Genomic DNA, 22,551 nt, shown 5'->3' with positions numbered 1-22,551 from the left:
GCTTGCCAGCCACACGAGAATGAGAAAGTGAGAGAAAGAGAGAGAGAGAGAAAGAGAGAGAGAGAGAGAAAGCGAATGGTCGAAGAAGACAAGCTTGGTTGGTATAAACGTTTTGCTATATTACATGTTTACTCTCTCACACACTATCCTCCTCTTTCTCCCTTTTTTTCTCGTAAGAGGAGTAATCGATTTACGTTGGGATTTGTCAAATGAAAAATGAAAAAGTAAAGTAAAGAAAAGCGAAAAAGAAAAAAAAAGAGAAAAAATAAGAATGAGAAGTTACAGAAAGAATTGTACAGGACGTGAAAATATTTTCAAATAATAATAAAAATGAAAGAGAAGAAAGCTTTACTCGGCGTCGTCGTTCTCTGCTGTATATCATCGTAAAAGGAAAATACAGGAAACGTTTTACGAGTCAGCTTAAGTAGTCTAAGTGCTCCTGCGAAGATCGGCGTTGTATAACAGATTTTGATTTACGAGGATAGCACGTGTTGCGTCGTTCGGAAGGCCACTAGCAGCCCTCTTTAGGGAACAGTACAGTAAGACAAGGGGATATAATTTATCGCGGGGGACAAAGGGATAGTAGAAATGGCTTGTTTACTGACCGAAGTGCTGCCCGTCGATCCTTTTCGAAGATTTATCGGCGTAATGAGGATTTGAATTTTAGATCCTACCCGATTTCATATTTGCTTGCCATTTCCAACTAAATTCAGACTTTGGAGTTGGTGGTTCGATAACGAATAGCGGTGGTGTTTGAATTCTTTTCCCTATCTCGATTCTCTTTCTTTTTTCCCCCTTCTTCTTTTTTCTTTTTTATTTTTTTTTATAAGTTTCCTTTTCTAGTTCGATCTTCTTCTCCTTCAACGATATTTTATTAAGTCAAACGACGAGCCAGTAGAAAGAGAGCATTCTTCGAAAGAACGTTCAGACGCGTCCGGAATTTCGAACTTTTCTTCAGCTCATGGTCGTGCAACAGTTGTATCGAATCGTGATATATGTATACCTTATCTTCCACGTCAAGAATACGCGAAAGTTTTACTCGAAGAATACAGAAAGAAAGAGAGAAAGAGAGAAAGAGAGAAAGAGAGATGGGATAGAAGTTTCGGACTTTCAAAGGCGAAGCTCTTTCGCGAGAAAAGCGTTCGACTGATCGCGAAACCACGTCGTTCCGTGTTAGTGCGCACGCGCACTTTACCCCCTGGAGACCAACTCCCAACTTCGTTTTGATCCCACCAAGGGTTTTACCACTTCCCCAAGCCGACGTGTATTTCGAGATATAAGTGAAAGCGATTCGTAATGTTTCGACGGATATAACTTGATCCCTATATATGTATATATATACATAACAGGGATCAAATATATATATATATATGTGTGTGTGTGTGTGTGTGTGTGTGTAGTTTTTCATTTTTCATGGGTCCAACTAAAAGGGCTTGTTGACTAATGGATGCTAACGAACAGGGAAGGGATTATACACTCCCGTTATTTTATTATTCGTAATAGTATCTATTATATATTCATCCATTAGCGAACCTACGGAAGCTTCTTATTTTTATTGTTTGTATTTTATATCTACGTGAAAGAAAAACAAACAAATATTATACAATTTTATTCATTCGGATAAAATGTATATTTTTATTTTTTATCCTCCCTCTCCCTTTCACCTTTTTTCGATTGATATTAACTTTTTTTTCTTTTTTTTTTGTCCCCACTCTCCCCTTCGTGTCTTTCTTCTTGTTTTAAAATAACGATGGCTTATTTTCCTTCTCATTTAAAATCATTTCTCTTTGTCCTTCTCCCCCTTCCCCATTCTTCTTTAACCGATCGATCGATTGGTCGTGAATACCTCAAGCGGCGAACGGACTCCAAGTTCGAGTTATAAGCGTCTGCGTTACGTCGAAATGTTCTACTAGCTATGAGACATTGATCCTGTCTGACACCAGCGGCCAGCTGCTTTCGAGTAATTCTCCCGGGGTGCAAGTTGGATAAATTGTGACATGGCAAATGCCATCGCCGGTACTATTTTACAAACATCATAGACAGTTTGAAGACATCCCATGAGACTGCAGAAGTTCTCTTCTCAAAAAGCCACAAAACTCGACTCTCAGAGTTTACATTTCTTCTACTTCTTTTTTCTCATCCCCTTGACATGAAACTTGATTAAATTATATTTTATTCGTTTATATTCAATAAAAAATAAAAAGAAAAAAGCTTGACGTAAAATTTTCTCGTATAACAATAGATATTTCATTTCACGCATGTATATATAAATATTTTCCATAATAATTGTGTATAAACTTTTCTAAATATTTTAATAAATTATACAAGTTTATACGTATGTTGTTTTGAACTTATAATTCAATTAGATTATATTTTATCGAAAATATAGTTTTCATTTACCATCAATCAACGTCTATTAATGATCGACGAAAAAAAAGAGAAAATAAAAAAAAATAAACCTAAGCCCTCGTTAGATGAACTTCTTGACTTTTGATAACACAAGTATTCGATATTGCAAAGAAGAAACGGAAATAATGAAAAAAAAAAGTAAAAAAAAAAGAGGGAGAAAAGGAAAAGAAAAGAATAGAAGTAAAAATAAAAAAATAAAATAAAAAAGAAACAAGGAAACGGTAAGGTTGAAGAAAATTAATGGCATCCATCATCTCGCGGATCCTTATTTCGTGTATCGCGCGATGGAGAACGGAAGGAGATTTAGTTAAAGGTTATAAAGCAGCTTGTACACAAGAAACAGGAATATTTCTTGCAACCTCACGTACCAGCCTGTTATCTCGTCCCTCCGCAGAATATTATGGGTATCGTTTCTCGCAGGGAGTCGACTCTTTCTCTATCTCTTTCTCCCTCTTTATCCCCCCACCTTCCACCTCTCTTGTTCTCTCTTGTACTCCCTTGTTCTCTCTTTCTTTCCCTTGAAGCGGTACCTCATCCTCCTGCGTGCTCCAATTACCTATCTTCTTCCTTTTCTTTTCCCATTTCTCTCTCTCTCTCTCTATCTCTCTCTCTTTTCTATCTTTCAATCTCTCTATCTCTGTCGTATCTTTTCTCGGAGTTTTCTCTGTCTCCTCCTCCCCAGCCGCGCAAATCCGACGCTCTCCGGACGAAATTCATCAAGGCTCGCGAAGCCGCCAGGGATTGGCCTCCCTCCAGGGAGTTTGCATTCCTCGGCTCGTACAGGAAGCACGCGCACGTACCTTGCATAAAACCGAGGCTACCATGAAAGTAGGAGAGAGATAGAGAGATAGAGATAAACAGAAAGGGCTGGAAGTTTCGTGTCTGTTTCATTGAACGGCTTCGCTTGTTCACTCGCTCGTTCAACTCGCCTAGAATATTTTGTGGTTTTGGTTGGCTAGGGGTCAAGCGTGGAATACGCCGAAACGTTTACGCGGACATCGAAACGCGCACGTCTCGCGTTTTACTCTTCTATTTTTTTTCTTTTTCCTCTCTTTCCTACCCCACTTTTTTCCATTCACCTTCCTTTTTCTTGTTCGTTTCTACAAATTTGATCTCGTAAATTGCATCGAGGTGCGTACTTTTCGACCAAAATACAATATTTTCCTCTTTTTCTCTGTTTTTTTCTCGTTTAAAACCGAACATTCGCATGATTAACAATAAAAATTCAGATATATCGTGATTTTCATACTGAAAAATTCGTACATTTATGTGGAAAGAAAAGTAAGTGATCGAAAAAATATTTGTTTGGATTTGGAAGTCGTCACGCGGTACGCGTTTTCGGGCTCGCGGCTTTTAGGAAAGGAAAGGGGAGGGTGCTTTTGATAGGGAGAGAAAAGGGCGCTCGTAGGGGAAAAAGGAAGACGGAAGGGGCCATTTAAGCCGAACGTGGGTCGGTGGCCGACTGAATAACACAAAGACTTCAGTGAGCGCTTCGTTTCTCTTCCGTTGTAGGTAGTCTCTCTTTTACCCTCATCCCTTGAATCCCAACCCCTCGTTTCCACCACAACCTACTACGTCGTCGCAGTATTACTATCCTTCTTTCTCGTTGTTGTTGTTGTTGTCGTTGTCGTTGTCGTTTCTTTTCGTTCTGGTCGTCTTCGTCGTACCGTTCGCGGTACAAGCTTTAATGGCGTAAATAGCCACTCTACTTCCAAGCCCAGTTTTCCGTTCTCGAATCTTGTTCTTTCTTTCTTTGGTTCCCGAAAATTCGATTGGTTCGATGCCTCCTTCTTCTCTTTTATGGTTTTACCGGCATTACCTTTCTTTCTATTACGTCTACGTGCTTAGATGTCGTACGTCTTTTCTTTCTTTATCACTTTTTATCGCATACGTAGTAGTAGCAGTAGTGATAGTAGTAGTAGTTGTAGTAGACATCGACTTTGCCAACAAATATTTCGTTTCTCCTTTTATTGTCGAAAATCGAAGTAAATTCTGTCGATTCTTCATCGATAAAAGCCCACAAGCACGCGTCTCTACCTCTAATGCAACGTCCTCTTCTCTAACGAATTCTTTCGATTCGTTTAACGGAAAAACGGATTTAAAAGCGTCTCAAACATCCTAGAAATTATTCCCTTCTTGAAAATCCTTAAAATGTGCGAGACGTGACAAAGAAACGACCCTATTCCATCGTCATTCATTTTTTATTTTATGGATAACTCCTTTTCTTACTATTTTTATTTCTTTTTCTTCTTTTTTATCTTTCTATCTTTCACTTTTTGTTATACCGATCTTATAGTCGTTTCTCTTTTGTATGGAAGAAAGTTGTTTTCTCATAGAAATTTTGCTTGCATTGTACTGAGACTCGTTAATGCATATAATAAACTTGTGATTCGAGGATATTAGATTGTAATTGTGAGTAGATGTTTGATATATTGATAAATGAAAACAGTACTGTACGTATAATATTGTATGCATTATTATCAATAATATTATTCTATTAACGGTAAGTTAGAAATGCTTAAGAACGTTACCATTGCAAAAAAGAACAATTTTCATTAACGAATGAGCTAATCGTTTTATTTCAAAATGAATTTTTATCATTCTTTATTTATTGAGCACAACGATCGTAAATAAAAACAAATGAAATTGGTATGAAACATTTTTCCTTCATTTTTTGAAATCAATATTCGTCCTCTACGAGACGTGGTTTAATAATAAACGTTATAGTTTTGGCTATCTGCCTATTTCGTTATTGATATTGAAATATGAATCGTCATAATGAAATTATTAATTAATATATAGTGACCCCATTCAATATGAATCGACGATTCCATTTTAAAAGATACTTATGTAAATACGTATTATTGTTATACATGATATTACTAACTGTATACGATGCAATCATGTAATTGGCAATTTTTGTTATCCAGTTATACAAGTACAAATCCTTTGTACGGTTTCAGTAAAATTATTTTAATCAGTTTATAGTTGATACATTTATCCAAACATAGTAGTCATGGTTTTTTGAATTTTATTCTATATTTAACTTCTTCAAGAAGTACAAAATATACATGGTCTTACAGTAAAAATAAAAATGAGATAACTCCACGATTTCTCTCTGGTATATTTTTATAATTATTTAACTTTGTTTTAATTTTTATTCATTTTTACAGTTATCACCAGTTAATCACCAATTTGAATTCTTCTTTTAATTGGTTATCCTAATGATATTATGTTGACTCTAGTCAATTGAAGTTCAATTATTCAAAAAAAAGGGTCAAGAGAAGAATACAATGAAAACATCAAATCGCGTGAATATTACAGATGGTTAGAACACGAATTGGATTAAATTACCGGTTACCATTAAAAAATAAAATAGTGTGAACATGTAAACATACAAAATGTATGATGCGTTAGTGCAATAAACGTTACGTACTATACTGAATCCACGAGAGAGAAAAAAAACCGATACAGGTGTCGTGTGAAAGAGCTTTAAAAAATTCTCGAGGAAACACTGAAAAGTAGTTTTTGCATGAGGAAATTGGAGGTGTGGTGGGGCGTTGAGAGGGTGTTGAGGAGAGGGGTGTTGGGTAGGTTTTTATACGTAGTACTTATCGACGTATACGATAGGAAAGGCGATGCTAACAAAATGTTAAAGCGGATCGGTTTTTCGAAACCCGACGATGACTGCTTCGTGTTAGTTCGAAGCTCATTATTATCGGCCTCGGGAAGACGAGTACCGTAATAAGAGTACCTCTCCGCACCTGATATCTTTGTCGCGCGTGATCCTACCCTTTTGTTTTCTCTTTTTCTTTCTTTCTTTTTCCTTCTACCATTCTTTCTCTCTTACCTTCTTTCATTCTCTCTCCCATCCAACCAGTTCTGTCTCGTTACTTCGTCGTTCTTTTCAAGTCCCTTTCGTGGTTGTTCTTTTGCTCACGAGCGGGAAAGTACTCGACGCCTCTCGTTTCACGTATCTCTTTCTTTCTCTTTCTCTTTCTCTTTATCTCGACGTGTCATTCTATCTTCTTCCTCTTTTTCTTCCTCTTTCTCCAGCTCTCTTTCTCTTTTTTTCATGGACTGACCATCGCAGAGTGGTTTTATAAAGCGAACGCGTCCGCTGCTCATTAAAACGATTAGTACCTCTCTCGTGCTTCTCTTGCATTGGCTCTTAGTTTCTCTGTATAATGTGTATCTATGTGACGTGTATCTCTATCACTCTTTCACCCTTTCTTTGTATCTTCCTCTTTCTCACATTCTCGTTTTACCCTATGCCTATCTATCTATTCAGTTTCACTTTTGTATTCTTCGTTGTCGCATCGTCCCTGTTGCTTCTTCTCATACCATTAAAAAAAAAAAAAAGAAAATAAATAAATAAAAGCCACGGTCAGAATCCTCTTTGTGTGATAAAAAATGTGAGAAACAGTAGGTGAAATCGTAAACTTTTTACTTTTGAACGAGAATGCAAAAGGACGAGAGACGACGCGCATAGTTTCCTATTATTATTATTATTATTATTATTATTATTATTATTATTATTATTATTATTAATTATTTTTTATGTTAATGTTTATGTTTATAATGTTTTTCTGAAAATTATTCAGAATTACATTATATTACATTTATATCTATATTAAACATTTGAATCTACTTTCCATTTATTATCGAAATAATAAAGAAATATTTATTTTATTTATTTAAAAAAATTATTTTACGTTGTTATTACCTTTTTTTTTATATTAATTCAATTTTTATTTGTATCGTTCGTGTAAAGACGATTTTATGTATACAAACAATTTTTCGTAGACGTTTTTCGTGTTGCGGTTAAACCGCATGCTTTGCCACAAAATCAGACCCATTTCTTTTTTTTTCTTTTAGCAAAAATTCTGAATTGAATTATACTGAGCATATTATGGGAAGAAGATGGGGATATAGGGAGGGGAGGGTTTTAGAGTAAATCACATTCACTTTGTCATTCGCTCGGTTACGTTAATACTTAACGTAGATATAAACGACAGATGAAATTTATACGCTTTAGTAGTTGTCGTTGGTTACAAAAATTCGTTGCTTTTTTCAACGAACTTTCTCTCTATTCGAATTTGTCCATTAAAAAAAAATCTCATGACTTTAGGGTTTTATTTATCTCTGTCTTTTTATCGGTCCCCATGTGAGATTTGTCGAAACGGATTTAAAAATTCGTATAAAAAGTATACCAATTTTCAAGATAAAATATACTTTACGTATCTCCAATAAAAAAAAAATATTGCAGTCGACATGTTAATCATAGTCTTAAAAATAACACTTAAATCCATAATTGACCTATATATATATATTTGTGCTATTGGCCCTCGCCCTCCGCAAAGTTTTTGAAAAAAAAAAAAAGAATAGTCGAGTCTTGAATGAATACATATGGATATATATGTCCGTATGTACGTGTGTATGTGTATATATAAACGTATATATATTACCGCGCTTAACGTTAATCCTAGCGTATATATGTGTTCGTAAGCCGTTCTATATAAATTCTCGGAATCGCGGTGACATACTGACCCGTATAATTTCTTGAAAACCATTCGCGTACAAGTACTTACGTATCTATATAGTTTACTATCTTGGCTCGCTCATTTACATGAATCTTGGAAATGAATGGTATGCGCAAATTCCTATGCGAATTTTTGGCGAATTTTTGCCAGTTCTTTAAACGTTTATCGAGTTGTCTACTTGGAACGATAAATAATCGTTCTTTGAATATTATACCAGAATTTACTTGGAAAATTATGTAATTATGCATTTATTTCACTTCGTTATTATCGAAAAAAAAATATAAAAAGAAAACGAGAATGAATGTTATGTTCCGGATTAAGATGTAAACAGGATAAAGTATAAAATTCGTTTAAGAATACAGTAAATAATTCAAGAACTCTTTTATGTATGCTTCATTATTAACTCATAAATGTTAATTAAGAGCGAAATTTTTTAAGAATGCATTAATGTCATGAACGGTTAGAAATAGTAAAATTAAGGATATTGTGTGGGATTTGTTTTAGAGAGTTAGAGATTAGAAAAGGTTCTCTAGAATACAATAAAACGTAAACTTAGGTTAGATAAGGGTGTCTTACGGTAAAGCGAGGAGGTCAAAGTTTAACAGCCTTACAATGATGTTTCTAATAGTCATAATAATAGTAATAATAATAATATAATAATAAAAATAATAATAATAATAATAATTGTAGCAAATAATTTCAGCTATAGGAATTATACCAAAGTAGCTTAATAAGCGCGTTATTAAACTAAAACTAAAAATATACATTTACGAAGAAATATAAAGAGTCATTATACTGAAAAATTGTTTTATACAGTGCGAACATTTTTAAACACTATAAAAGAGTGGAATTACATTTGGAATTAACTAAATATTTGAAAGATCGAGAATATAAAACAATAAAATAATATATTTATAATATAATAATAATAACATTACAATGATAATGATAATACTTATAATAATAGTGGTTAGCAAATAGATAAAAAAACAAATAGTAAGTTACGTAGTACGTAAACAAAGAGATAATAAAACAAATATAAAAAAAAATATACCGTTAAAAAATTTTCCGAAAATTCTTTAAAACCAATTTGCTTTTTTTCACGTGACACAATTTGGGAAGTCAATCTCGTAAGGGATATCCATTCTCAAAGGTTCACCGTTAGAGAGTCTCAGCTCTCAACGTCGACGTGGCAGGATCGAGGAAGCCGTAAAATCACAAAGCGGATCACCGGCTCGCTTGAAATAGTGTCGTTCGAGTAACCGGCCTATCGTTTAACCCTTCCCTTCTAAGGCTCGTAATACGTAGAAAGGGTCTGTAAGGTCTATTCATCCCTTCTCTTTCTCTCTCTCTCTCTCTCTCTCTCTCTCTCACATACATACACATACGTTTCGTTTTCACCATGGGATTCACACCGAATCTGAAATCTCTTCGTCGTTTTCGCGCGCTATTAACACGAGTATAGGAATGCATATATGTATGTAAGTGTGTGTACGTGCACGTGTGCGTAGAGTAGGTCTAACGAAATAGTTAGATCCGATTTGTTTCATTTAACGACACCTTTTCTCTCTACGTGACGCATTAAATTGAACTTCTCTTCTTGATTCCCTTTCTCAAAGAACTTTTAATCAATATTTTTTTTTTCTTTCTTTCTTTTTTTTACTTTCTTTTTAAGGAACTTGAAAGGAAGAAAAAGAAGAAGAAGCGAAAGAAGAAGGAGAGAAAGTGAAGAAAATGACCTTTTTTCGGCTTTCTCAATGTAATTAGAAGTCGACGCGAAAGAGAAAGGGCACTAGCGAATAACCTTTTTATATAAGAAAGAACCTTTCATTCCGTAATATTGTTGAAACGCGATGGCGTAACGCGACTCTTTTATTCCCCCCTTTTTTTATTTTTCACTTTTTTCCCTCCTACTTTTCTCTCTCTATTTCTATGTATAGACAACTTCTTCTTTATTTTTTTAAGTTCATTTTTATTCTTTTTCTTATATATTTTTTCCCTTTCTTCTCTTCATTTCTTCTCATCCACGTTATTAGCTTTTAGCTGTTTTCTTCGTACGCATTTCCGTGTAACGATACTACCGATGACTGCGGCTAATTACACTCCTCCAAATGAACTTTCTAAGGTGTTAATCGATTTTTAAGAGCGTTTTACTTGCAACAAGAAAATTTCTAGATATTAAAAGTAATATAGTTTGCGTTTAACGCCAAATAAATATTGTTTATGGTACATTGTCAAAAACTGAAATTAACTTTGTAAATATTATCTTGATCGTTAAATGGATTCCAAAGATAATACGTTGTTTAATTATTATTTAACGAGTTTCATTGTTATTTATTTTACATTTTACATCGAGACAGGAAGCAGTTAATTATTTAATAAAATATATTCTACACATACAACATTTGCTCGTACATAATATAGAAATATTAACCCAGTAAAAAGTATAGATACTACATTATACAAAGACGTACGAAATAATTACGCGTAATCGTGCGAATATCCAAGCACCAGTATAGGATAGGTTCTCGGTGATTATCATAATACAGCTCTCCAGAAAGTCATAATTGGGAATTCCTACGATCCGGGAAATTCCGCGAGAGTCCCTGGGTCTTAATGTTCGTCGAGAACTTTTCCAAGTGATATAATCCCCGTATTAGTCTAACGATTATTATAACTCCCAGCTGTTTCTTCACAGCGTCGAATTTTATTTCAGCAATGGATCATTTTATTAACATAAAAGATTACTCTACAACATTGATTATCTCATTTCCTTTCTCTCTCTCTCTCTCTCTCTCTCGTTTTCTTTTCAAATCTTAAAATCTTTAGATTCGTTTGATATTATATGCGAAGGCCTGTAAAGTAAGGGTCTGGGGCCTTATTACACGCGTAGAGCACGTAGTCACTTGAGTTTGGATCTTCTCGATTGTGCGTAGCCACCCTACATGCCTATAAAGCCTATACCGCCTATACAGCCTATACTGCCAACCTATACGGCCACCCTACGTGTAGTTTTGTTCTACGGATTAGGGGCTTTGATACAACCATCCTGCGTGTAGCTTTGTTCTAAGGGTTAGGCCCTTTTCCTGACCACTAATCGTTTCGACCACGTTTATCTGGTGTCAATTGGCGAAGGTAAAAGATCTCTCAAGCGTGCGAAATAAGATACCTCACAGTGTACCTGGGTTATTTTCTTCTCTATTTAGTATTTCCGAATCAATGTATATAATTGTGTAATTTTCTTCTGAAATAAAATATTCTTTTATCCCAAATTTTCCCTCTCAATTCCGCGTGAGAATTTTTATACCGAGGCAAGTTGTATTGTTACCGCGTAAATTTGTGTACGTTACTGTTCTTATCCATTCCTATCTGATTCATTTCTGCGATAAAACAATCACATATTTTGCTTACTAAGGGCTAAATTTTGCGTGGGGCTGTTTCTTTGTACGGCAGGATTCAACGAGAATTACGTATAAACGATAAAACTACGATGTGTGACGAACAATGGTTGTTTTATACGCAAGTACATTTTAATGAAGTTTTTCATGATTAAATTATAATTTTTCTCAAAGAAATAATACACACACATATACTCTAACCTACACAATTTACTTTAATAATTAATAATAAAATTTAGTATAATATATTTTAAAAGATGTTATCCGCGAAAGCCAATTTAGTGGCATGTATTGGAAGATGATATTCACGAAAGCCACTGTAGTGGCTCGCCGCGGTTAGAAGGTTAATAAGTAATCATTTCTTTCTTACTACTTTCTTTTAAACGAATATCATACTTAACCGTTAAACGTGTATAAAAAGTTTACGTATGCATATATATATATATATGTACATGTTTTCGTAGATGTATTCTCAAAAGAGACAAAACTTGGAACGTTGTGAGTCAAGGGAAGGAGCATGAAAGCAAAGACGAAGTCGTTACTTGGAGTAAACAACTTTTCTCACGAGGAAAATAAAAAATAAGAGAGGGAGAGAATAAAAATAATAGAAAAAGGAGTATGAAGAAGAAGATAAAAAAAAGGGCAAAGAAAAAAAGAAAAAGGAAGAGAGAAAGAGAGAGAGAGAGAGAGAGAGAGAGAGAGAGGGAGAAAGGGAAAGAGAGAGAAGAAGCCACTTTCAGGAAGGATGCAAAATGAAGCGAGGTGCTCGGCGGTATCCAATAGTGGCTATAACTAGCAAGCCACTAACCCCTGTTCTAATTAAGCTCGGGCTAACCTGCGAGTTAGGATTATTACTTGGGATCCGAGAATGGAAGGTACACGTATAGCGGTTACCTATACGTTTGCACGTGTATGCACACGTCTCTGGTTATCGCGTTCTTGTGTGCGTTTGAACGAGCGAATGCTTTCTATCTCTCTCGCTCTCGCTCTCTCTCTTTCTCCTTCTCTCTCTATCTTTCTTTTACAGGATGAATGTGAGAGAGAAAGAAGACTGTCGTCTGGCAGCTAGCCAACTATCCGTTTCCGTTCTCGTTCCTGCGGGAGCCCCCCGACAGGAATTCAACACGTTTAGGCGTTACTAGGAAGAAAAGTTGCTTCGAAAATTCTTGTCGACGCTGTTGTAATAATCTCTGTCTGTCTCTCTCTTTCTCTTTTGTTTTTATTCTATTTTTCTCTATTTTACTTACATATTTTTACGTTCAATCTAACGAGAATATTACGATCCTATCGATGGAACAATCGGGTTGTTGGGGGTTATATAATAGAGTGTTTCGATAGTTGAGCATGTGAATAGTAAAACGTTTGAATATTAGATCGTTAGATACTGGAAGCTCCATTGTATTAAGTTATGATGTACATATATTCGCGTTCCGTTTTCACTTTTTGGAAAAAGTACAAAAAAAAAAGGTTTATTTTTACCAAATGGAGAAAACAGGTTGAATATATTGTTATAAAACAATACGCGCCATATACATACCTATTTTGCGGGAAATAAAATTGATTTAGCGTATTCCGATTTTTATTTTCAATTGGATGGAAAAAAAGGTAGACGATGCGTGAAGGTAGTGAGGAAAAGAGACACAGACAGAGAAATAATGAAAGGGTAGGTCATAACCACGAGGTTTGTTGTTTAAATTCTTAAGTCAAAGATATATCTCGAGAAATGGAGTTGTTCAAAATTATATCGAAGTTTTACGCCACTGCGTTGTAGATGCAGGATCATACTGAGGAAAGTTGTAACGAACAAAGGTTTAATGAGATCCGTTTTACTTTTCGATCGCAAAGAGTTTTCATTCTCCCTCTCCCTCTCTCTCTCTTTCTCTCTCTCTATTTCTTTCTATCTCCCTTTTCTTCGTTTATCTCGTAAAACTTTTTTCATAGAAAGAGTATTAAGAAAAGTCGACTTTAAAGGAATAGATAAGGATAAAAAAATTCGATCGCGATTATTTCGATCACGTTGATTATTATACGAACATTTTGCCGCGTAATTTATTTGTCTGTTATACTTCATTTTTTTTTTTTACTTACTTTCTTTTCATTATTACTAATTTTTCTTTCGATCGTGTAAAAAAGAAAAAAAAATTAATAAGAATAAAATAAAGAAGAAAAGAAAAGAAAAGAGATTCGATAATAGGGTAAAAAGGGCCTTTATTAATATTTCCACTTCATACCTTTTGAATCTTTGTAAAGCGTCGTCGAACGAAACAAACTACGGATCTTTTCGAGAGCGTTCTCTGCTACGAATAACGACGAAATACGGGTTCGTCGTAGTTTTATGAAACGCGTACGAGCGTTCTAGTAAGCTTGTGCACTAAAGTACCTCGTTATAAGTTATAACGATATTATAATTAATATCGTTGCTATATTTAATGATCGAGCTTCGAAAGGATATACCAACGCGCGGCTTCTACTTTCCTTCATTCCATACATACGTATCTATGTATATATATGTAAGTCGAATCGAAAAGTTCAACCTAGGTACAAAAAATGATTGAAAATATATATTATCGCGATATAGGATATTGTTATATACATATACTGTAATATACAAAGATTATTTCACTTAACTGAAAATATTTGTGAAGAACTCTCACCTGCATCGTATACGGACATGTGTCTAGGAAGATCTATTGTTAAAAAAGGAAATATTGGAAAGGGTGATTCGGTCATAAAACCTAAGGTATCAATAACATGTGGGGGTAACAAAAATTCCACATGTTTTATCGGACCCGGCGAGCAATCGTACATATTTGTTTAGGTTTTATGTTTCCGATAAAGATCTCCTTGTACACTGTTCCTTCTAACGAAAAACAGATGTAGACCTTGGACTTTGCTTGGACCTTGCACCCTAGTGCTATTGGTCAATCGAACTAAGAATCTCCTACTCTTTCCAAAAGGGGTGTTACTTATTAGACTATAAATGCGTGGAAAGAAGGAGACTGGGGACTGTTATTAGAACTATTAGAGTTACTGTTACTAAGGATCGGGAGTCGAGTGTTCGTCATTATTCGTCTTATTCGTTCCACTCGTCTTATTCGTGTTATTAGAAGTTATTAGTCTTATTCGTTTTATTCGTCTTATTCGTGTTATTAGTATTATTCGTCTTATTTTATATTATTCGTATATTTGTAACATTTCTACATACTGTAATATTCGTATTGTGCTTACTTGTTAAAATAAAGCTGTTTTTTTTGTTGTTTACCTTCAATCATCACGAGTTCCTAAGGTGTTTTACACATTTTCTGGCGACCGTGACAGGACCTTTCGGTGGTGATTGAAGAATTGTGCTGATAGTAAGTGTTATTTAACCTCAAAATGGAAGCAGCGAAGAAACAAAGAACGGTTCAACGTACGCTTTTTACGAGGAGCTTGAACGCCTTCTCCATGAAATGTGGTAATGCGACTGTTTCCCAAAGTGAACGGCTCGTGGCCTGGCAACTGCTTGAATCAAAAATGCAGGAGTTGGAACTAGCTAATACGAAATATATTGAGCTGTTATCAGAAGTGGCGGAGGAGGCAGCGATTGAAGCTGAAATGGAAGCTCATGATGCGTACAAACAGAAGTTTCTGGAAGGGAGGTTAAAATTTCAGACCTGTAATGGTACTCAAATTGGACGGGAAGCGAATTCGGTCCAGACAGCAGCACAAAGTGGGAAGCCGTTCAAACGCCCACTCTTAAAAGTGATAAAGTATGGTGGTGGCGTGAGCACGTGGCTTCAGTTTTGGTCGCATTTTCGAAAAATTCATGAAGATGAGTCTGTTTCCAAAGAGGATAAATTAGAATATTTGAAACAAATGATGGAAGAAGGCTCAAAGGCTGAAGATATAGTAAATGGATTTCCTACCACAGCCGAAAATTATGATAAAGCTTTCGAGAGCATTAAAAATCGCTTTGGGAGAGAAGATCTACTAATCGAATTTTATACACGGGAATTGCTCTCATTAGCATTACAGAATGCGACCAATAAAGGAAGACAAGTAAGTGTTTCGACCATGTATGATAAGATATCGGCGCAAATCCGCGCTCTCGAGACGCTTGGTGTCAAAACAAATAATTGTGCAACGATGCTCTATCCGCTCGTCGAGTCCTCGCTGCCAGAGGAGATCCTGAGGACGTGGCAACGCTCGCCGTTGAGTTCGGGGGCGTATGACGACGCAGCCGAGGGTGGTTCTACTACAGACCGTCTGTCGAGACTTCTACAATTCCTGAAGGCAGAGGTTGCAAATGAAGAAAGAATCAGCATGGCGATCAACGGCTTCAAGCCTCAGGTTGCGACGGGGAGAAAGGACGAGTACAAGAGTAAGGACAAAGTTAGTTCGTCGGTGAAGCAACCGAGTGCGAGCGCGTTATATTCGGGTGAGAGAAAGGTAAAAAATTGTATTTTTTGCGGCGCAGATCACGAAAATGTAGATTGCGATAAAGCTAAACAATGGCCGTATGAAAAGCGTAGAGATTTACTTAAAGAAAAAAGATGTTGTTTTAGATGCTTAAAACGGAATCATTTGATAAAGGATTGTAAAGTAAAAATTTCATGCGGATGGTGTGACAGACGTCACTCAATGCTCATGTGTCCGGGATTGCGCGATCAATTTACTAGCGTGACTGTGAGTAAAAATGATTCGTTGAATAAACAAGCGAATGAGCAAGCGAACGTAGAGCAAAATCTCTCAAATTTTAGTTGTATGCCGAATGTAATTTTACAGACTCTTCGCGTTGTTATATATTCGGATTCAAAAGAAAAGGTTGTGCGTGCGGTCATAGACCAGGGCTCTCATAGATCGTATATTCGTTCGGAAGTGGCAAAGTTTTTGAAATACGAGAGGCTTGGTAAGAGAGAGATATCTCATGCACTTTTCGGCGGTGTAAGTTCTCAATCCAAGGAACATGATGTTTATTTGATTCGAATGAAAAGTTTAGACGGAAAATATTCATGTAATTTCCAAGTAATGAATGAGGATACTATTTGTACTGATATACCGACGATCAAAAGAGCTCCCTGGATTGAGAAATTGAAGAAAAATAATATTAATCTCACAGATTTACAAAGAAATGTCGATGATTCGAGCGAGACAATCGATGTTTTAATAGGTGCGGACGTAGCTGGTAAGCTTTTTACAGGAAGAAAACTCGATGTAGATAAGAGTTTGTCGGCATTTGAAACAAGATTAGGTTGGGTTATCATGGGTAAAACACCTGAGGTAACCAAGGAGGATGATGTGATTAGTGAGTTGTCAATGTTCGTGAGTGAAGCAAACATTTCGGATCTCTGGAAATTGGATGTTATAGGTATACGAGATCCCATTGAGAAAAATAATCGGCTATTGAATGAACAAAAAGTAAAAGAAAATTTTTTAAGCACAGTTTCTATAACCGAAAACGGACGTTACACGGTTGATTTACCCTGGGTCGATGACCACGCGCCTCTTTCGCGTAATTTAGAAATGGCAAAAAGTAGATTAAGTAATACGGTGAGAAAATTAAATAAAGATGGGTATCTGGAAAAATATGATAGAGTATTCTCGGAGTGGCTCGAACAGGGTATAATTGAAGTTGTACCGGACAACGAGTTGAATGATCGAGCTCACTATTTACCTCATCGTCACGTCATAAAGTCTGGAAGTACTACTCCACTGCGGCCGGTGTTTGATGCTTCTGCGAGCGAGAAGGGTTTTCCTTCTCTAAATCAGTGTCTTGAAAAAGGGCCAAATCTTATAGAGTTAATTCCTGCAATTTTATTAAAATTTCGAGAAGACAATATAGCGGTAATTGCAGATATTCGCAAGGCCTTTCTTCAAATTGAAATTAATCCGAAAGATCGTGACTATTTAAGATTTTTATGGTTCGCGAAGGGAAAACTTATCGCCTTACGTCACCGACGCGTTGTTTTTGGTCTCACTAGTAGTCCATTTTTATTAGGTGCAGTATTAGAGTATCACATTTCTCAGATAAAAGGGGTACCAAAATATATTACTGAAAAGTTATCGAAATCTTTTTATGTAGACAATTGCGTCACCAGTGTTAAATCACCAGCGGAGTTGGAGACCTTTATTGAACAGGCAACATCGATAATGAAAAAAGGCGGTTTCGAATTACGAGGGTGGGAGTATACCCATGATAACTCAGAGAAAGAAGAAACTCGGGTGCTCGGGATTTTGTTTAATAAAGCCCGCGATACGATATCGGTTAACACTGTGTTGATTGACGAGATTAGTGACGAGATAACAAAACGTAAGATTCTTTCGATTTCACATAAGATATTTGATCCAATCGGGTTCACAGCACCGGTGATGATAATTCCGAGATTAATATTGAAAAGATTGTGTAAATCGGGATACGATTGGGATTCACCAGTAGATGAGAAATCACATAAGGAATTTTTTACGTGGTATAATCAGCTACATTACTTAAATAAAATAGAATTGCCGAGAAGTTTCGGTGAAGGCGTTTTCTCTCTACATACCTTTTGTGATGCGAGTCAATCAGCGTACGCTGCGGTAACATTTTTACGTGTAGAGAATGAGAACGAAGTAAAATTGCATTTTTTGGCGGCGAAGGCGCGAATCGCACCAGATAATTCGACTATACCGCGTCTTGAACTCTTAGCCGCTTGCATAGGTAGTCGACAAACTGAAGATGTTCTACAGGCCATTAGTTATAAAGATATACCCGTTTTTTGTTGGTCCGATTCGACTACTGTGTTAACATGGATAAATCGTGATAGTCAATGGGGCGTATTTGTGTGGAATCGCGTACGCGAAATTAGACATTTGTCAAAATCGTGGACATGGCAATATGTACCCGGTCCTCAAAATCCAGCCGATCTACCGTCGCGCGGCTGTCAAGCAAAACAATTGTACGATTCGCACTGGTGGGAGGGACCGGATTGGTTGTACGGGAATCAGGACACCTGGCCGTGTGCGAAAGGTGTCGTTGACGAAAGTGAGGTAAATAGCGAGCTCAAGAAGTCAGCTGAGCTCACGATGCTTAATGTGAAATGTGTAGATGTGAACTTGGTAAACAGGTTCTCCTCATATAGTAAATATCTAAGATTTTTATAAAGCGTAATCTCTGCGTAATTTGTATTTTTATTTTACTCTGAAGATTAGTATAATAACGTGTATGTGGAGTTGATAACTCCAGGTGGGAGGATGTGAAGAACTCTCACCTGCATCGTATACGGACATGTGTCTAGGAAGATCTATTGTTAAAAAAGGAAATATTGGAAAGGGTGATTCGGTCATAAAACCTAAGGTATCAATAACATGTGGGGGTAACAAAAATTCCACATGTTTTATCGGACCCGGCGAGCAATCGTACATATTTGTTTAGGTTTTATGTTTCCGATAAAGATCTCCTTGTACACTGTTCCTTCTAACGAAAAACAGATGTAGACCTTGGACTTTGCTTGGACCTTGCACCCTAGTGCTATTGGTCAATCGAACTAAGAATCTCCTACTCTTTCCAAAAGGGGTGTTACTTATTAGACTATAAATGCGTGGAAAGAAGGAGACTGGGGACTGTTATTAGAACTATTAGAGTTACTGTTACTAAGGATCGGGAGTCGAGTGTTCGTCATTATTCGTCTTATTCGTTCCACTCGTCTTATTCGTGTTATTAGAAGTTATTAGTCTTATTCGTTTTATTCGTCTTATTCGTGTTATTAGTATTATTCGTCTTATTTTATATTATTCGTATATTTGTAACATTTCTACATACTGTAATATTCGTATTGTGCTTACTTGTTAAAATAAAGCTGTTTTTTTTGTTGTTTACCTTCAATCATCACGAGTTCCTAAGGTGTTTTACACAATATTATAATTAAATATTACGAATTTAAAAGGTAAGCTTGCTCGATTTACCGATAATATATTTCTTCATAAATCTTTTAAAACCATGGTACCGATATTTCGTTAATTTTTTTTCTTTCTTTCTATCGGTAAAGAAGTAGAAAAAGAAATATATATATAAAGAGAAACGAACTCGTATGAAGGAAAAATTTGAAATTTAATCATTGCTAAGCACTACTCTACTCCTCTAAATGCAGTCTACGTACAGGTTCGAAGCTTTTTTCCTGCTACCGCCTTTTCACCACCGGCCATTTTATCTTCTCTGCTACTTTGCAAATGTACGCGTCCATATAAAATGCATCGCATCCTATTGTAGCACTTTCTCTTGAGAAGAGTAAGAAGAAGAAGAAGAAGACGAAGACGAAGAAGAAGTAGCAAAAAAAGGAAGTAGCAGAAGTAATAGTAGTAGTGGAAGAAGAAGAAGAAGAAAAATAACGCGAATACGTAGAATGGGTAAAGGTGAGGAAGGAGTGGTGGTGATGGTGGTGGTTGGTTTTGGGTTAGGGGAAGTCGAAGAAGAACGGTGGAAACGCTAATTCGCGTCCGTTTTAAAGTGAGGACGCGCGATAAGCTGCCATACGAGAAAGAGAAAGAAAGATAGAAATAGAAGATCGGAAAACTGGAGCGAGTAGCAGAGATAATACGTCTTTCCTGTCACGTAGCGGGGCGATGGCATTATGATAATGCCGCGGTGGATAAGAAGGATTCGGAGAGGAAATGTGAACGATGAGAGAAGTGCTGCGTTGGAGACGTACTCGTCTACTGTCGTTCGTTCCTTCTTCCTTTCTATGCTTCTTTCTTTTCCTTCCATCAGCAGAGGCCCACTTCTTTTCTAGACGTCTTCTTGAAAATACTCGGATGATTTAATCCAGATTCGATTTTTCATCTGCACTCTTTCTCTCTTTTTTTCTTTCTTCCTTTCTTTCTTTTTCATACACACACACATACACATACACACATACATACACACAAACACTTATATAATTTTATATATATAGGTACATAACATTGTTCAAAGGCAAACGTAAGAAAAGTTAGAATTTTACGAGTCGATAAATTTTATTTTAGGAGACTATCTTTCCTTCTCTTTATTTCTCTCTCTCTCTCTCTCTCTCTCTCGTCTGTCTCTCTCTCTCTCTCTCTCTCTCTCTATCTCTCTGTCTCTAACGTAGGTATAGAGCATATAAAAAGACGTTTGAGAATCGCCTTGCTGATAATTCGCAAGACAAAGGATTCAACGTAGCTAATTTCATTGTTCGAACCCCTCGCAGGCATTTGTAACCATCGTCGGCACTTACTGAAGATGGAAGGTGGTAGTAATTGGATGGAAGGCTAATTAGATGTTCTACGAAGGGTCGGAGAAGATACAAGGAGGAATAGGTATGTGCTCGAGAAGGGAGAAATGATACGCGGGCCAGTTTCGTAAAGCTGCGAGGCAATTCGAACTAAAAGTGAGACACGAGATTTATGACGAAGGAAAGACCATGTATCTAACAGAGGACAGAATCTTGGACGGTTTTCTTTTTGAAGACTCAAATTTTTAAAAATAGTCCTTGTTGTATTTCCGCTTCAACCAGCTTGCATTTCGCTAGTTCACAACAAACGTAATCGGTCTCTGTTTATATATATTTTCTCTTTCTTTTTGTTTGTTTCCTTTTCTTTTTTTTTTCTTAGCTGCGGACAATACAACACCCGTTAGTTCGTGAAAAGAGATAGCTCACACCTTACGAGGTAAATAATGGACAACCATCGTAGCACTGAAGTAGTTCTCTATATAACCCTCTAACCATATATAAGTATACGTAGTAAATCTTCTTACATATCTATGTTTACTAGCTCGGGTGTAGTTATTCATTCTCTTGAATCATTGCCGTAATGCATTCTCAAAAAGACAAGGGCGTCGTTCCACGAAATCGGGCTTACCATTCAAGAATTGATCGTTAGAAGGGCTAAAGCTTATCTCTGTTACTTATGTATTTGCTTATGAATTTCTTTAATGAAAAGTTACATAACCAGTGGAGAATCATCTCAAAGAAAGTATTAAGTACATTAAATCGCGCATGAGTTACTTTTCAATGAACGATATAGAAATTATTCAAAGTTAAATGTCCTTGATTGAGTATTCTTTCATTTCATGTCAGATGATTCTTGATTTTCTTTTTTCAAGTTTTCTTTTCTTTCTATTACGCAAGTTAAATATTGTAAACACAAGTTAGAAGAATAGCGTTGGCAATAATAACGGGACTTCATGTAATATTTAATTATGTCACTAAGACTTCTCATGAGGGTTGGGAAGAAGAGATAAATTGACGGGTCTGAGATTACATTAAGATTTTAGCCGACAGATTATTCACGCCCTGTCTCCCACTCGTTCTGCCTTCTTCGAACTTTACCATGGGTAACCACTTAATCGTTCATAATCTATTCAACGCTTCGAAAAGCGTCTTCGCGTTAATCGCGATAAATGTTGAAGGTGTACCATCTTGCCGACAAGCGGATATCGTGAAAAAGTAACATCCTTTTTCTTTCTTTTTCTCTCTTTTTATTTATTTTTTTTTATTTTTCTCATTTTCTCTTATACTTTGGCTTTTAACGTCGAAAAGATTACTTCGTTAGTATTACGGATCTTCTTCGGGTAAGACAAAAAAGATCGGTGAATCTCGAGATAGTCGTTAAATCGACGAAACGGTTGCCGAAGTATACCTACCTACGTTCAAGCATTCTCTATGAGGTACCTACTCGAACGATTCGAATTCAGCAGGACCCGGTAGTAGCAGCAGCTACCTTCTCTCATGGTAATCGCTGATACGTACAGACTAAGTACCGTATCTATGGACCAGTGCACTTGAAACCGAAGATCTCCATTAGCTACGATAGAGAGCTCGCGTTAAGAGTGTTAATGCGACTCTCGGGACTCGTCCCATACCTACACAACTTCACTACTTAAGGTCGATTCCAGACGTGAACTCGTTCCACAGATTAGCAAACCTTTACCAAAGAGATGTGCAAGGAAAATGTTATTTTTTTCTTTTTAATTTCATTCTTTTTATTCTATTTTCTTCTTTACCACATTGATTTTCTTTCCAAGTCTGGTGATATATAATGTTGAAGGGTATATATTATATATATGTGTGTAAGTCAATAAAATTGATTGTCAGGGACTTATTGAAAGACTTTAAAAGAAGAAACAAACAAATCGATATTCTCCCAAGTTGTCAAAGTAAATAAGTATAGTATGGGTACATGCAGGTTTCCAAGATGGCGATTATTTGGATTACCCATGAGTGGTTTCA

General features: G+C 36.2%; 2 protein-coding genes across 2 annotated transcripts in view; both read left to right on the top strand.

Moving 5' to 3' along the window:
- The window catches only part of LOC107063752 (uncharacterized), a 260,720-nt gene that overhangs the window by 37,851 nt on the left and 200,318 nt on the right, over positions 1-22,551 (top strand). The gene's annotated exons all lie outside the window — the stretch shown is intronic.
- Positions 14,726-18,740, top strand: LOC149031221 (uncharacterized). Its single transcript, XM_089176573.1, has 4 exons — positions 14,726-16,015; positions 16,115-16,697; positions 16,773-18,424; positions 18,552-18,740. The coding sequence occupies exons 1-4, from the start codon at positions 14,726-14,728 to the stop codon at positions 18,738-18,740; spliced, it is 3,714 nt and encodes a 1,237-aa protein (XP_089032699.1).

This window comes from Polistes dominula, unplaced genomic scaffold (genome assembly GCF_049000335.1).
Source record: "Polistes dominula isolate Pdom_NZ unplaced genomic scaffold, Pdom_raw_medaka contig_25, whole genome shotgun sequence".
NCBI lineage: Eukaryota > Metazoa > Arthropoda > Insecta > Hymenoptera > Vespidae > Polistes > Polistes dominula.
The sequence above is the reverse complement of the archived record's forward strand: the minus strand, read 5'-3'. Positions and strand labels throughout refer to the sequence as shown.